General features: G+C 35.4%; 1 protein-coding gene across 1 annotated transcript in view; it reads left to right on the plus strand.

Moving 5' to 3' along the window:
• Positions 1–412: 412 nt before the first annotated feature.
• Positions 413–18,201, plus strand: part of LOC149531267 (small RNA-binding protein 11, chloroplastic-like) — a 37,242-nt gene continuing 19,453 nt past the window's right edge. Inside the window, exon 1 of the mRNA XM_089810852.1 lies at positions 413–920. Within this exon, the coding sequence (XP_089666978.1) occupies positions 785–920 (136 nt within the window). The 5' untranslated portion in view covers positions 413–784. The remainder of the gene's footprint in view (positions 921–18,201) is intronic.

Below are 18,201 nucleotides of genomic sequence, written 5' to 3' on the forward strand. Positions count from 1 at the left end.
GCCGAGTCAGGAATATCCCCAACTATTCTTGATCATTTAGTTCCTGATCTTCTAGATCTACTAGCAATTGTTCCACTTCCTTTTTTTTCCATCGGATCATCCCCTTCTAGAATTTCCTTGATCAACAATTCCTTCTGTCTTAATGGTTCTTGATAAATTCATTCATGAGTTCTTTGACTACAAACTCGTATAAATGCTCATAAATGACCCTGACCTCTTCCTCCACTCTAGCTTGCCTATTAGGTTCCTCATCTGAAGCGCTTGATGGACATATTGATTCCTCTTCGATATCTATGTCATTATCTAATTGATCCCTTCCTCCGAAATCATTTTCCTCTATCTTTTGACTTGTTTGAATTCTTTAGCCTCTCTCTTCCTCATTAAGTATTATTCCTATGTCTTTATGAAGCTTATCTCTTTTGGGGTCCTTACCCCTACCAATGTTTACACCCGCGTTATCACTATGATCTTGCTTGTAGTACATCGATAATCCTAACTTGTAAACCTTAATCAGGTGGAAATCTTAAATTCATCGAAACTCTACTTCCTCTAATTAATTAAATTTAAAATTAAAATAATAAAAACATTATAACAGCTCTGCACGAGCTCATTTTCGAACCAAACAGCTTGCTGAAGTACTTCATTTCATATGAAACCCTGAAAATGACCTGTAAAAATATGCACGTCAAGTAGGAGTTTGAATACATACTCCAACGACAACGAATTTATGGAGCGGGAAGCAGAAGGGTAATGCCGACTACTATCCTGGTGTTTAGGGTGTAAGATGGCTATGCTAGCAGGGATTGGACGTTATCTGAAAAACAGAGCAGCATGGCGTGTATTGATGGCAAAGGATAACACCCTCTATTCTCACTTTCCAATCTTTGCAAGAGGAATAACAACAAAACTCTTCGTTGGAGGTATGGTTAAGAATCCCCCAATTAATACGCTATTCAAATTAGCAATTTACATGAATCGTTCTCTATTTGATGACACAGAACTTAGTACCAATACGTATGGTTTGGTAAATTGTTAGCACTTTTATATTTATGTTAGCCTACGACTAGTGTCTAATTGCTTTTAATTGCTGAAATTAATTTCTGTTGAATTTTTTGATATGTTAGTCAATTCAAATTCTAAAAATAGATGGATGTTTATTTCAACTGGCAAAAATGGGTACATATGTGAATATCTGATCTATGAGATGATATTGAAGTCCTCTAGGTCAAAGAAGTGTGTTGGATCTATTAAAGTATGTTTATCTGGTGAAACAATGGAAGGATTTGTAAAAAGCTTTTTGACATGTTTTGGATCGCATTCCATAACCCAACATCAAGATGTCAAGTTGAATTATTAGATTGTGGATAAAAACTTACAAGGATTCAAGAACAAGGTTAGCACAAGCGTTTTATCCACTCTCTCAGTTATGGGTATTCTGCAAGGTGGGGAGACCTTTAAACTAGTTATAGTATAGAAACCTCTGATAGTCTCTCTATATTGTAGACATGCACATTGAAGGTGCTAACCTTTGACTAGATTGTAGATGATATAATTTTGTAAGTATTTGTGTTTTTGAGCACAATGATGGAAAATTAAAGGCAAAGAAACCGCAAAAAATGATAAATGGTGAGGCTCATTTTGACTTAAGCCATTCAATTTATTATCTTATGTGCTGTCTTGGTGTGTTTGAACACACACATTCCAAGAGACATAACTGTTTTTTTCGATGCAAAAAAAGATAATTGGCTTGGTGTTTTTTCATCAAAAACTGTGCTTGAAGCTTAAGAAAGATCAGAGCTGGAGCTCAAATACATGTAATTGTAATTATTGTTTTCTTCTATTTTTCAAATTGAATTTTGATAGGATAGAAATCAGGTATCATTGAGGAAAACCAACCAATTGATCTTGACAAGATTTATCTAGATCCTAAGTAGATTGCAAATGATGAAATAAGCAGAAGAAATTTGGTGCTAAAAATGTTCACACAATCGATCCCAGAAGAAATTTGAACATTTAAGCAGAAACCATGATTCAAGGTTGAAGATTTTGAAATTCCTTGGGAGGCAAAGATTTTGAAACCATCATTTTCAGATCTGAACTCAGTTGGGAGCATTAAATTGAACCTTGAGACTCAGGCTGCAGCCTTCTGATTAAAAGTAAATGTAGCTATATGGCGTAGGGTAAGGATTGTACAGTGGCAGCAAGTCTGCAATGAATGCTTTGGTGGCCGGAACAGTGATTAATGTTGTCTAACACCCTCCTCACTGTCGGCATCAAACCCTAGTGACAGCAATTGCTGCTCTTTCCACAAATCGGTCAAATTAATGTTGCACAGCCATCCCAAAATGCTAGTAAAGTGGTTCAGAATGCTGGTTAGTGCTCAATTGCACACTAACTTGTATGACTGTGCCCAAAAATAAATCCTCAATGGTACCGAATCATCTCAGCATGAATACACTCCAAAAATAACTGATTATTCAGCAAGAATAAATGCACAAATGAGACTCAGGTTCCAACCTTCTAATTAAAAGTAAATGTGGCTATACAGAATAGGTTAAGGATTGTATAGTGGCAGTTAGGAAGCTGTATGTTGACAACAAGCCTGCAAATGTTTTGGCAGCTGGAACAGCGATAAATGTTGTCTAGTACCCTGCTTACTGCAGGTGCCAAATCGCAGTGACAGCAAATGCTGCTTTCTCCACAAACATGTAAATGTACAGCCATCCAAAAATGCTTGTAAAATGATTCAGAATGCTGCTTAGTGCTCAATTGTACCCTAACTTGTATGACTGTGCCCAAAAATAAATCCTCAATGGTACAGAATTATCTCAGCATGAAAACGTTCCATAAATAATTGATAATTCATCAAGAATAAATGTATAACAGTACATGAATCTTATTTATAATTGCTAAGGACTGTGGATTGTGTCTGTAGGAGTATCAATTGACTGCCTTCAGCACTCTTATTGAGTGTGAAAGTGTAGTGATCTGTAGATAATAGTGAGCAAGGGTTAAAACCATGTTAAAACCTTAGGGCCAGTCCATTACTTCAAGGACACTGTCAGCCTTATTCAAATTCTTGACATTCTTCAGGGTCCTATTAACTCAAAAAAGAAGTCTCAATATGCATCAAGATCTTCTGACACAGCACCAATTAAGATAGAGCATGGAAGCAATCATGAGAATGATAGTAAACTTCAAATGATAGTAGTATGAAAAGAGAGATCATAGTGTTCTATGAAAAGTATCCAATTAATCACATTGTTCTATGAAGAGCCATGGATATAATTGTCATGGAATTGTTACCTATGAAATGTGTTTCATAGTCTAATGACTCTAATCCCATATTTTGTAGACTCAGACTTGAGTCTTGGCAAGCACAAGATTTTCAACTTGACAAAAACTCCGCATATACTCTACAAAAACTCTGCAAAAACTCCAAAGTACTAAAAATTAAAATCTCTTAATGAAACATTTTTTAATGTAAAACCCAATTAAAAAATGTAGTAAATTAGAAACTGACATCTCAATCAAGAAAAGGCATAGTTTATAGCATTAACAACATGTGAAAATGCATCTTAACCAGCGTGTTACTTGTATCAACATTTTTACCTACATTTTTTAACATATATAAAAACGTTGGAATTAAACTTTTGAGTACTCATACAACTTGGCAACTCGGAGAACTTGCAAACTATGGTTTATCCAGACTGCAGCCTATAGAGCTCATAATCACAAATGATCATCATCTCAAGTAAACCTAAGTAAAAAAAAGAAGTAAACCCAAGTTAAACAACCTACATGAATGTAGTCATCTTATATGGATGATAGTGACAATATTTTTGTTGGCCCATATGATATTTGATGAATTGTCAATGATGGTGATTGCTGACACATGACATTATTATCTTTTAACTTTAAAGTTTAATATATATCATACTTTCAAGGTTGACTATCATTTGAGTATTTTTCTTTTCCGATAATTAAAAGGCTTCTAGGGGCAGCTCCCTTCTATTATATGTTAGAATCTGATAAGATTAATAACCCAGAAAACTAGTGCAAAGAATAAATATCTAAACTATGAATGCAATGATACAAAATCAAATAGCATCATAGAGTTAGTCTCCAAGAGAGTAATGCAAATGCTGGAAGCAAAATAGCATTAAGAGGATGCAAAAAATAAGAGATGCAAATACAAGCCAGGTAGCATGCTTATATAGGCTAGGAAGAGGGAGGAGGTGGCAACACCAACCAATGAGGAGCAACCATCTATCGGACTAAAGATAGCAAAGTATCTTCCCAAGATAGCTATGGATGCTCACATGTAGGAAGGTGACACCTCACAACCATTCACCTAATAAGACATGCTTTATTAACCTAAGCGAGATTATTAAAAGTGTAGGAAAAACCTAGCAAAATAGGAAAAATAAAAAACTACACTAACAAGCCCCCCATAAGCGAAGCTTAGGTGGATGTAGAAATGGGTCCCGGCAAGTCAAGCCTGATGAGGTACCCATGTATATAAAATTCCCCCAAAAGAGAGAAAAGAAACTCCTCAAAGAAAATTAGGACTCCAAGTGAGAGGAAGCGGCCCCCCCAAAAGATGAAGCATCCCATACCCCCAGCAAAGCTTGCAAATTTTGTCCGGTAGATCCACTTACATCGAACAATTTTTCTTCCTTTAGAAAAAGGGACAAGATCCCAAGTGTGGTTCCTCATCAAGGAACTATACTCTTCCTGCATAGCTATATCCCACTCAGAAATACCAGAAGCCTAATGAAAGGACTGTGGATTTGAGGCAGTAGCAATGAAGATATGTAGAGCATCCTGGAATTGTGAACGAGTCTGCTTGGTGTTTGATGGATCCCCAACCCAATCACCTGCAAACTGCAAGGTCTGTCTAGCCCAACTGGACCAAAAGATGGAGAATCTAGAGGAGAATCATCAACCTGTGAATGGTGACTAGGAGAGGAAGGAGGTGAGTCCTCTGAATCACTCTTTGCATCAAAAGTGGAGGTAGAAGATTGCTCAAGTGAATCTGACCCATTCGAAGATCTATCATGTATTCCAAGTGACTCCAATGTCAAAGTAGAAGGCAACCCTGTGACAATGCTTTGCTGGTTAAGCTGATGCAAGTAGTGAAAGTTAAGATGGCCAAACCGCTCATGCCATAATCTACTCACATCATTAAAGTGAGTGAGCAAAACATTCAAAGGAGGATCAGAAACAAAGTGAGAAAACATATAGAGTCGTGACTGATGATTTGCTCTCCCAATTGCAACTGTAGAATCATTGTGCAACTCACGTATCTCCACTGAATCAGGAGTGAACTCAACCCGCTTGCCTAAACCTGTGTGAGTGCTCTGGTGTACCGATAGGAGATCAGTTTACAATGAGGGTACATAAGGAACATCATGGAATGTGCCATCCCCCACATCAACAGACCCTCTCCCACACACCTCAACAAGAGTGTTATTACCCATCAAAATAGAAGGCATAGTACACGGCTCCAAGGATGCAAGTTCTTCCTTAGATGAAGCCATGTGGTGTGAAGCACCCGAATCAAGAACCCAAGTGGATGGTGAGGAAGCAACTGCAAAAAGGGCCTTGCCCTTTCCTTTCCCCTTCCTATTTTCTTTTTCTTTGTTAGACCCTTCATTAGAACTTTGTTTGATAGACTCAGGAACACTGATATTATTCTTCTCAAGAATGTATGTTAAGTGATCAAGTTGTTTCTGCAAACATTTATGTTCATCATGACCAGGTCTTTTACAATAGGCACATTTGACCTTTTCTTTCTTAGGCTTATCACTCTTGGAAGATGGTGTATCAATAGTTGCTTTTGAAGAAACCAGCATCTGATCCTTCTTCTCCTCGCTATTCTTTTGTTTCTTGTCCTTACTATTGTTGTTACTACTTTGTCCTTGTTGTTCTTTTGTGCCTTGGTTGGCAGCCAAGGCATGTGACTTAGAGGACTTAAGAATGCCCATCTGGATTAGCTTGTCCTGTTCTCGAGTGAGATTGACAGCCAAATCATCTAAAGATGGCATGGTGAATTGAGTACCAAGTGCACCCTTAGTAGCATAGAAGGTAGAGACAAACAGAGAATATTCTGAAGTTAGCTTAGAGAGAATACTAAGAATCAGTTGTTCATCTTTCTTTTCAATTCCACATTGTTTTAACTGCAGCCTTAGTGATTTCAATTTGGTGAAGAAATCTTGGATTGTGTTGAAATTGCCTGGACTCAAACTAATTAATTCATTTTCCAACATATGACCCCTCATTGAATCTTGTGTGCCAAATAGTGTTTCTAGTTTTGTCCATACTTCATTTGGTGTATCCAAAGACTCAATGTGAAATAGCAAGTCAGGAGAAACAGACAAACACAATGTTCCAAATGCTTCATCACATTTGTTAAACCACTTAGGCTTATCTTCATCTTTAGCAGGGTCAGTTTCAAGTCCCATAGTTATCCTATTTAATCTAGCTTTCTTTAAGTGAATTGTCATGCGTGATTTCCACTCAAAGTAATTGTATGGAGTTAGGATGGACATATTTGTTTGATCCATGATGAAGAAATGCAGAGAAGAAATGCTAAAAAGAAGAGAACCCAGCCACGACAATGCCCCCCCCTTTTTACTCAATCAAAGAACCCCCCCAAAGAAATATGATTTGACACTTTATTTTAGTGCGTTTACAACTACCACTAGAAAGAAATACTTAGTGGTCTTGATTTCAATGCATTACAAACCCTCAAGAAGAGCATATGCTAAAAGTGAAATTTGGGCACAATAATCAAAGAAAAAAATAGCGCCACTGCGATCTACTCGAAAAATCATGCACTTTCTAAAAAAGAATCTCCTCGATACGAGGTCGTATGAGAAAGTTATGATCCTCTGAAGTTTCCAAAACGAGAACTGTGCACAGTCACGGCTGAGAATCTGCAATTTCTGAAGAATTCATGCATGAAAATCAAAAAACAACTCCACTAGTGGATAGAGCACAAAAAAATAGCCAAGTTCATAACAAGAATCATCAAAATCGGAGTCTGTATGAGCAAGAACGAGACATTTGAAAACTGCATTCAAATCTGCGACTGCCAACGGAGAGGGGTATGGCTGTAGCCTTTCATGCTCGATTCTGCAAAATATACAGTTTGCATGCAAAATCTGAAAGATACCCAGATGGTTTTTCGGGGCTACGAACAAAACCCAGAAAGCGTTTTTCTTGTTGATGTACAGAAGATGCTGTTGTAGTGTAAATTAGACGCCTTTAACAGTAAAAAACGGCTCTAAAAATCAAAAAACGACCCCAACAACCAAAATATGACATGCAAATGCTGAATTAGCTTCCTAAGTCCATCAATGGCATGCTGGAACCTGCAATATTGATTAAAAACTCCAAATATGCAAGTTGGTTGTCAGATTTCAGATTGAAACCCCAGAGGAAAACCGTTTTTGTCAAAACTTTTCTAATTCTTAGGATCATCCAAAGATGCAAGAGAAGAGCATACTTCGTTTTTCAAAAAACTACAATAAAGTTTATTAGCCCCCCTCGAATCTCTCAAATAAGGAAACTAAAATCTACTCTTGCACATAGAAAAACTCTGATACCATGTTAGAATCTGATAAGATTAATAACTCAGAAAACTAGTGCAAAGAATAAATATCTAAACTATGAATGCAAATGATACAAAATCAAAATAGCATCATAGAGTTAGTCTCCAAGAGAGTAATGCAAATGCTGGAAGCAAAATAGCATTAAGAGGATGCAAAAAATAAGAGATGCAAATACAAGCCAAGTAGCATGCTTATATAGGCTAGGAAGAGGGAGGAGGTGGCAACACCAACCAATGAGGAGCAACCATCTATCGGACTAAAGATAGCTAAGTATCTTCCCAAGATAGCTATGGATGCTCACATGTAGGAAGGTGACACCTCACAACCGTTCACCTAATAAGACATGCTTTATTAACCTAAGTGAGATTATTAAAAGTGTAGGAAAAACCTAGCAAAATAGGAAAAATAAAAAACTACACTAACATTATAATCAGAGAAGTTTTACATCAAGTTTAAGCCAAGCATACTTACAAAATCCGTCTTTATAGATCCTTACAATAACTAATATATGACTATTAATATGGTGGTGTATCTACTATCTTTTTGTGTTATTTGACTGTTAGTATGTTGTTATATTTTGGACTTAATTACTGCTGCGCATATGTATATGTTTTCTATTTTTATATGTTTCTGTATTGACAAATCAGAATGAACCCAACCCTCAGAATTTTTTTGACCAAAGGCACATACCGAACTACCAAATCCAAACATGAACCGGAATCCAAATTGTTTATTTAGCTCAAAATTTTCAATAGTATAACTACAACCATTTATAAGAATATTTTAATGAAGCTCTTGTAGTCAAAGAAGCCTTTCAATTGTTAGGATTAACGAGACAGAAATAATAATCACATGCAAAATATAACCAATATCAGAAAATAATAAAGCACATAGAAGAGAACACAAGACACAGATTTAACGTGATTCACCCAATCCTTAGGTTACGTCCACCAAACAGCGAGTCAAATATTCTTATTATCCAGTGATTACAATATGCGATACCTTACAGCTCAATACCACTGCAAGAAGCTACTCAATCGTACATTACACAAATCCCTAACCCTAAGCCATTTTATGTAGTATTTTTGCCACTTACAAAATTAGGGCTAGAATAAGCCGTCCAATAGAAAAATAGCAGCCAACGCTTTTTACAATAATAAAGTCAAAGGGGTACTGCCCTCAAACCCCCGTAGAACAATTTGGGGGAGAACCGCACCGAATGAAGTAGGGAAAAATTAACCTTTGAGTCCGTTTAGGCTCCATATAAAATATCAATAGTTTCAGCCTCAAGAGGGTACCAATATTTGATTGCATGTATATTCTCATCTACTTAAACACCTTGGGCACTAATTCTATGCCCCAGATACATGATCTTTTTCATCCCAAACTCATACATAAATGCCCTTATAAAAAATGACTGTTATTCTAAAATATAAAAAGCATCCCATCACTACGACTCAAACTATGTTACATAGGACATGTCCCTTATTTTTAGCCCTCTAGGAAACATCTTGGAAATGTGTCCCTTGCCATCCAGGAAATGCTGTGTAACATTTCTATAATTTACATCAGTTGATTTTTTTTCTAAAGACAAAATTGTTACTAATCTCAGTGGGCTTTGACATTTGTCATTAACTAATATGTCTAAGCTGACACTAAGTTGAATCTATGTTTCATGCATGCATCAAATTGTTGAAGTTGTAGGCTTAATTTACACGAAAACAGTGCGCACTTAACAGTTCTGCTTTGATTGCCATTGCATTAGGGCGCCCTTAGCGATTCTCCCTCAATAACAATTTAGTAGGGTGCCCTCATAACTTTTCTCCTTTAATTGCCATTGCAATAGGGTGTACTTAGTAGTTCTCCTTTAATTGCAGACTCCATTGTTAGTAATCACTATCCACACTACAAAGTTGAGAGAGGGAGGGAGGAGGAGGGGGAGGGGGGTGGTGGCGCTGGGTGAATCAATTGTGTACAATAATAATAAACTTCAAATTTCTTAAACAAATCACCAACAACAAATATAACAATGCATAACACAATAAAAGCCAACAATATAACACATGTTTTTTTTTTCCAGGAAAAATCTACTAATGGAAAAACCCCAGTGGGTATGATACGCACAAGATCATGCACAAATATGAAAATGTCCCTTTTAGGGGACTTGACCCTGTTAGGAGTCGATACAATAAATTTAGTACATCTATACTTGTTAAAGGACAAGTCCCTGGTAAAGGATTGAATCCCTATTAAAAGGTTCTAACCTTGTTAGAAGACTCATTGTTTGAGATGTGAAGGTTAAAGCCACCTTCACGGATTTACAAATCCAAATGACTGATGACGACACTCTTGTCTTAACAATTCCAATAAAGCACACTTAGGAATGATAAGAAATTTTGCTCATACCTCTTACCAAAGCATTTGATAATCCTTTAGCTCAGTTCTAATATCCAACATCAAGGCTCACACATACAACAATCATTCCATGCACTACTATTGACGAAATTACTTTGCTTTATACAAGTTACAACCAAGTAATATGGTTGGCCTGTTAGGACTTCCTCAATGCACAAATAAATAAATAGACCCATGGTAAGATGCACATGAAACTTTTTTCAATTATATAAGAATTACAACAATTAAATAACACACCATGATCTTTAGTTAGTGCTTGGACATCAATTAACACGCTACATTATCCCATCGACTTCCAAAATAATAATCCATAAGCCACATGCTAGCGATCAATCTAGCATGAACAAAATGACCCACACATCTCAAAGCACACACTATTCCAAGTCTTCTAACATGTATTATGCTCACAAACCTTAAGTCTAGCTCGCCAACATGCTATATCTAAAATACAACTCCAGGCATATTTTTCTGGCATTGACTTTTAACTAATCTTTACCAAAACAACTATAACTTACTCAAACCATCAGACAAAGGGCTGCAACCTTACATATAAGGTCTACACTCATTGTGCAACACATATCCAAGCTCACATACTCAGGAATGCTGTACACTTCGTATTGTTCCAATCAACAACTTGTAACACACAAAATCTGAGTATGTCTAGCTCCTCTCTAAAAATCTTTAACATATGTTAACATCAATGACAAAACTTGAATGTCAATACCTCATCTGGCAACAATTCCATTTCAACAATCTCAACAATCTCCCCTATTCCTAACAATCTCACCTTTTGGCATTGATGGCAACATACGGGTAAAAATCCATCAATCTCAAAGTAGCATCTCAATACAACTTTCTGAATATTCTCAACAAAGCTCCCCCTTAGACATACTTCTTCCCCATTAGGAAATACTTCCTCTTAGATGGAGGTTTTTAACATGATCTCTCCCCCTTTGACATCAATGGCAAAGAGTGCCAAAATAATGTCAAATTCTCTAAATCTATCTCTCCCCTTGTGATATAGATCTCTGCAACTCCTTTGATCCAAGCAGAAAAACCTACTACTAAAGGGCAAATCAAGTGCCACCAAATATTGAAAAATAAAACTGGTTGAAAAGAGCTCTCAAGCATAGCTTTGCACATTTCAATTTCTCATCCCGAGGAACAACACCAAACATCGCATCCAAGTGTATGCATAGGCTCTGATAACTTTTGGATTGATGCATTCCTACATCAATTAATGTTCGCAAGATGATGCCATCACCCTAAGCATACCTCTGAGATACTCAAAGGTGTCCTTTCCTCAAAGGCTTGGTAAATATATTTGTAATCTGCTCTCTATAGCATACAAATTTCAATCTCACTTCTTTCTCTGCCACTTTCTTTTTCAAGAAATGATACTTGATTGATATATGCTTAGTCTTTGAATGTAACATTGAATTCTTAGACATATTGATAGTGCTTGTATTATCACAATGTATAACAATAGGTTCATCAAATTTCATATCAGTATTCTTCAATATTTGCTTTATCCATATCAACTATGTACAATTATTTGTAGTAGCAACATAGATATACATTCTTGCTTCTTGCTCAACAAAGAAACCAATCTCCCACCAAGCAAGAAGGCTCCTCCACTAGTACTCTTTCTGTTATCAAGATTAACTGACCCATCTGCATCAGTGTAAGCATACAATGTGAAATCCTTAGATCTGTCTTACCATTTATCCAGAATCCAAAGTTCCCTCCAAATATCTGAAAATTCTTTTTACAGCTACTAAGTGTGTTTCATTAGGTTCTGCTTGAAATTTTGCAACAATTCCAACTGCATTAGATATGTCTGGTCTTGTGTGCATTAGATATTGCAATCCGCCTATCATAGATTTGTTTCTAGTTTGAAATGTATCAGGTGAATCATCAACATAAGTCAACTTACAACTCGTCACCATAGGAGTACCTGCTAGTTTACAATTCTCCATTCCAAACTCTACCAACAAGTCCTTAAGATACTTAGTTTGTGATAAACTCAATCCTTATAATGAGTAATATGCAATTCTTCTAGTTTGTGATAAACTTAATCCTTGTTATGAGTTATTTGCAATCCAAGAAAGAATTTCACCTCTCCTATCATAGACATTTCAAATTCACTCTTCATCTCTTTAGAAAACTTGTTACTCATTTCATCATTGCCACTAACGATAATATCATCAACGAAGACTTAAACAATTAATATACCTTGAGGATTAGTTCTCAAATACAAATAGCTATCTGCTCTACCTTTGCTGAAGCTAAAATGTAAAAGATACCCGTCCAATCTCGCATACCAAGCTGTTGAAGCTTGTTTCAAGTCATACGATGTTTTCTTCAACTTGCAAACCATGTCTTCTTGACCTGTCAAAGGAAATTCAATAGGTTGCTCAATGTATACTTCTTCTTCAAGTTCCCCATTAAGAAATGCAGACATCACATCTATCTGATAATCCTTGAAGTCCTTATTAGCTGCATAAGTCAAAAATAATCTTACTGCTTCAATTCTGGCCACATGAGAAACTGTCTCCTCAAAATCTATACCTCCATGTTGTGAATAACTTTTACAAACTAACCTTGCTTTATTTCTCACTACTTCACCTTGCTCATTCATTTTATTTCTAAATATGTACTTAGTTGATAAGTAGGAGATGATTTCCACAGCTAGTCAAATTGTGATGTGAATATCAGGATTTAACTGTGTGATTTTTGAGTCAAACTCGATGACCCATGTTTCATGAGTAGTGATTCAACATGAATCCATCTCTCATGAGAATAAATGGAACACTTAACACTCATTGGATCTAGGTTCCTAGAACATCTTTATCTTTAGGTCTAGAAACCAATTTTTGTGTATTGTCCTTCTCAATATGTTCTAATTATTCTTGCACTGCTTTAACACATGACTCATCTCTATATGCTTCATCAGTTTTTTAGGATCAACTTGTGAAATCAAACATAGTTCATTCCTCATTCTTTCTCTAGTTATCACACCTCTACTAGCATTATCAATAATCTGATCATTTGAATGATTGAAAGTAACATACGGTGCTTCTCTCAGCTCTTCAATACCCACCCCTATCCCATTATCAATCTCAAAGAATTGCTCTTGCTCTTAATTTTGATTCTGATTGAGATTCTGACTTGTAGATTTCTGATTTGCTTCATTATCTGAATCATAGTCAAATGTTCTTTCCTGTATCTGAAATATTTCATCAATCTTCACATTAGCACTTTTAGTCATCTTCCTCAATCTTAGATTATAACATCTATATGCTTTACTCTTAGTTGAATATCCAATGAATATGCCTTCACCACTTCTAGGATCAAACTTTCCTATCACATCATTTATTTTGATATAACGCTTGCTACCAAAAGTTTCGAAGTACTTAACTGATGGTACATGACCAAACCAAAGTTCATATGAAGTTTTACCTACAACATGTCTTATTTGAACTCCGTTTAAAGTATAAACTGTTGTGGTAACTGCTTCTCTCCAATGAACATGAAGTACCTTACCTTCAAGCATCATAGTCCTTGCATTATCAAGTATTGTTCTATTTCTTCTTTCTGCTACTCCATTATGTTGTGGAGTCTTAGGAGATGATGTTTTTTTGAAAATATTGCGCTCTTTAAAATAGGCATTGAATCTATCTGTTCCGAATTCTCCACCTCTATTTGACCTTAAACATTTGATCTTCAAATCTAATTCATTCTTTACTTTTTCTTTATAAATCATGAACTTATCAAAGACCCCTGATTTCTATTTGAGATATGCAACCCACATCATCCTAGAGTAATCATCAGCAAAAAGAATAAAATATCTCTCACCATAGTATGTTCTTGTTTTTAGTAGGACTACACAAATCTGTATTCACCAAATCCAATCTTTCTTTAGCTGAATGTGTCTTGCTCCGAAAACTACTTTTGGTCTATTTACCCATCACAGTCCTTGCACATCATGATAGTGGGCTTCACTATCTTAGGTAAATCTCTGATTGCATTTGAATACTGGTCCTTACCATATTATCAAAGTTTACATGACTAAACCTCTCATGCCACAACCAATTGTCATCGATCTTTGCAACAAAACAACTTACTTTAAAAGGATTTAACTGAAATACATTACCTCTCGTGTTTGTACCGGATGTGATCATATTTCTTGACTAATGTCTGATTGTACAACTTCCACCCTTGAATTGCAAATGATATCCGTTATGCACAAGCTGACCAACACTCAACAAGTGTGCTTCAATCCATCAATAAATAAGACATCATCAGTGTTAGCTTTTCCATCAAGAGTAATAGAATCTTTACCTTTAATAAAATAAGGAGTGTTATCACCAAGTCTAACAACTCCACCATCATGCTTGTTCAACTGTACAAACTTGTCTCTATCACTTGTCATATGATTTGAGCTTCTACTATCTATGATCCATTCAAATTTCTTTTCAACATGTGAAACTAATGCTTTTTCACTTTCACAAGACTTTCATCTTTACTAGCAACAAAACCAATTTCATCATTATCACTGTCTTTTGATTCATTATCTGATACTCCTTCACTAGAATAATAACATTCTTTAGGATATTTACACTTGTAAGGCTTAGACTTGTACTTAGGCATTCTAGTTGGACATCTAGATGCAAAATGACCAATCTTTTTACATGAAAACATTCTAAAGACAGATTTCCTTCACTGTTACCTTTTCCTCTGAATTCTCTCTTTGCAACCAATGTCTCAAGCTCTTCAAGCTTCCTTTCTTCTTCCTCTATTCTGCCCAATCCTTAGCATACTTACCAAGATTTCCACAAGCTCTACTAGTACTCACACTCTTTGCTAGCATCCTCTTATCTTAGTGAAAAGTAGGCTTTTGTTACATCCCAAATTTTACCCTAAAATTTTAAGCTGTTTATAGCCGTTGTTATATCATGTTAGTTCTAGTCGTTATTTAGTTTTCATGTTCATGTGAAATTGAATCAGTTAATTTTAGCCGTTGCATCAATTTGATCATGTTCATGTGAAATTGAATTAGTTAATTATAGCCAATTTGATTATTAAATGAAACTAGTCAGTTAAATCTAGATGTTTTGTTCATTTGAAATGGAATTAGTTAATTTTAACCGTTATGTAATGAGATTTCCTAGCGATCATTTGATGATTTTGCTTAACAAATTATGAATCTTGAATTGATATTTTGGCAAGAATATTGTTGAAAATGTTTATAGGATAAAGACCGGAGAAAGAGGGGAAGCATTACGAAACGAGGTCATCCGAAAATGGGATAATCATATGATCTAGTTATCAGGAATATCAGGTTTGATCTAAAAAGTCGCCATGGCAAGATTGTTAGGGCTTGACAATAAATTTCTAAGTGGAAAATTGCATGAGCTAAAAATTAAAAAAAAAATATAATTATTAAAATAAAACAAAATTCTTACCTTTATTTATTTTTAATTAAATAATAATATCATTTAATATTATATCACTCTCTTGATTAAAATCACAAATAAATATTTGTAAAGTGGCACTATTATATTAGGATTTATAATACAATAATGTCACCTTGTAAATACTTAATTATAATCTAACCAAGACTATAGTATAACATTAAATAATATTAATAAAACTTTTCATCTTCACCTTTGTTCCAATGCTTCATCTTTCCAATTGATGGAATTCAAAACGCATATGAGTCTTGTAACGGCAGAAGCTGTAAAGCCATTTCAATATCTTTAAATATGATTGCCTTGTCGTTTTTCGGGACACACACCAAAAGATATCCACCTATTCCTTACTCTGCCATAGTCTCAGAACTCTTATGACTCTACAACCTGAATTCATACATCTGAGGAAGTTTATCCGCCTTGTTACCTGAGCAATACTTCCTTGTCTCATAAATCACTGTTCCTGTGGAAGCAGCAAGAGGCGTTGAGCCAGTATTAATAACTTATCTGCAGGGCAGAAAGTCACGTAAGGAGATATTGATTTCTTTCAAGAATTTTGCTTATTTTCTTTCTATCTTGTGAACTTGTAAGTTAAGTTGTATTTCCTTAAACTTATCCATGAAATACTAGTTGTTTGGAAGCAAGTAATCATGTCCATGACTCTGTAAGCATTGAGTCACGTAAGAAAACATTTATACATTTTCCTTATTTTATTAAGCTGGGTCGGAAGATAATCAATATGTTCTCCAGTCATTAACAAAACAAGTTGAAATACACACACACACACACACACACACACACACACACACACACACACACACACACATATATATATACATATATACTTGTATCTGTACTTATGTCCAATTCATAAACTGTAAGAGTCATAAGAAATAGCCAACTTTGAATGATGTACTAGTTTAATATAAACTTATCAGAATTAACTAATTGCCATAATGTAGAATCTCTTGAAAATAAGATTATTCCATCACCATTTATACACATTAAAAACTCTGTAGACTTTTCCTGAAAAGTAATCTTCTAATTTATAGATTAATGATCCAAATCCCAAATATAGAAGAAACCCATAGGCTGCAAAGCCAAAATCTTGTGAGTACATGCATGTTGAAATTAATGGTTCAGGCACCAAAGATACACCGGCCTGATGGCCTGATAATGGTGAGGAGGTGTAGATGAACCTGTTAAAGAAAACAAGAATAAAAAGAATCAGTAACCAAGCAATTTCAAATAATCTAATAACTTTAGCTCATGCAAAATCCACTTTCAAAGTTAGGTGTCAAGCTTGAGTGGTGGAGATCGGGTTAAAAACCCACATCATGAAATCCTTGGCCAGGATGATAAAAAGACATACTTGCCACAGCAAATTGATCGTGTTGTTGTCCTGATGCTTCAGTTATTCTTCTGAATAGCTGTTGGGACCTCAACCCACCTGAATACTCTGATGGTTGGATCAATGAACGTCTCGTGCCCAACCTCGGGGTAGGGAGGGCTGTTCTATTAACTTAGAACTTGTGGGGATAAGTAAAAAGGTCCACGGTTGGGAGGTTAAGCCTATGATAATGCTTCTCCTCTCACCAAAGTCGGAGCTTGGACAACCAATTAGAAATATTTTCAACTAAAAAGTAAGTTTCTTCTCACTTGAAAGTATAGTAATTTTCATTTCAAAATTGTAAGTTTATTTTACTTAAAGGAAAAATATTATCTGAAAATCTAGTTAGATGTTTATTTTCATTTTCAGTTATTTATAATTAATTTAGATTTATTTTCAGTTAATTATATTAATTAAATTGACATTGTTAAACTTGTTAGAATAAAAGAGCAATGTTTTAACTCTCAAGTTTTCAAACAGTTTTTCTTGATTTCCATGTCTTAAGAATATGAAGTTTAAATCCGATAGATAACTGATGAAATTAGTTTGTAGAAAAACCTGTTGTTACAGCTTCAAAGAAGATTAGGTAAAACATCTTTTAATCTAGAATTTTCAGAAGCTTGCAACTTACCAATCAATGTCTCCTTGTTGAATCCCTTGATGAGAGGTATCACTTCCTCAATAGCTATGATCTTGGTGTTATAAGCTGGTGTCAAAGATCTCAAAATCTTTTGCACAATCTCATTTTCAATTATGTTTCCACTAGTATTCCTTATACCAGTAACAATCTTTGTTATCCTCGGAACAAAAGATCTAATAGGTTCATCCTTCTGCATTCTTGCACTCTCTAACCTTGCTTTCCAGTTTTGCAACTTTGCCTGCTTTGTGTATTTGTCCCCTTTAAACACTATTTCCAATTTAGTCCAAATCACATGAGCTGAATCTAATTCCTTGATCTCAGTGAATGTGGCTTTAGATCACAAGATGGGACAAGAATAAGGTATTGCTGCAATCGGATAAGTGAACTCGCACACACGAACATCAAAGTTTCCAGATTTTCATAAACAGTTGGTTACCCCCAAGTTCGGCAACACAAATAATATACCGAGATTCAATAGTTCAATGTTACATAGGTATCGGACAAGATCCAAGTGGATATAGAGTTGTAGCCAATCAACGATGATTGACAGATCTCACACACAAGTGAAATACCCGTATGATATTTTTAATGACAGAATAGGCTGGCACTGAACCACTGAAACTGCAATAGGCAGAATAGGGAGGTTCTTTGACCTCCAAAGCT

The sequence above is a fragment of the Cupressus sempervirens genome, chromosome 11, assembly GCF_028749045.1.
Source record: "Cupressus sempervirens isolate cs-2001-9-10 chromosome 11, ASM2874904v1, whole genome shotgun sequence".
Classification (NCBI taxonomy): domain Eukaryota; kingdom Viridiplantae; phylum Streptophyta; class Pinopsida; order Cupressales; family Cupressaceae; genus Cupressus; species Cupressus sempervirens.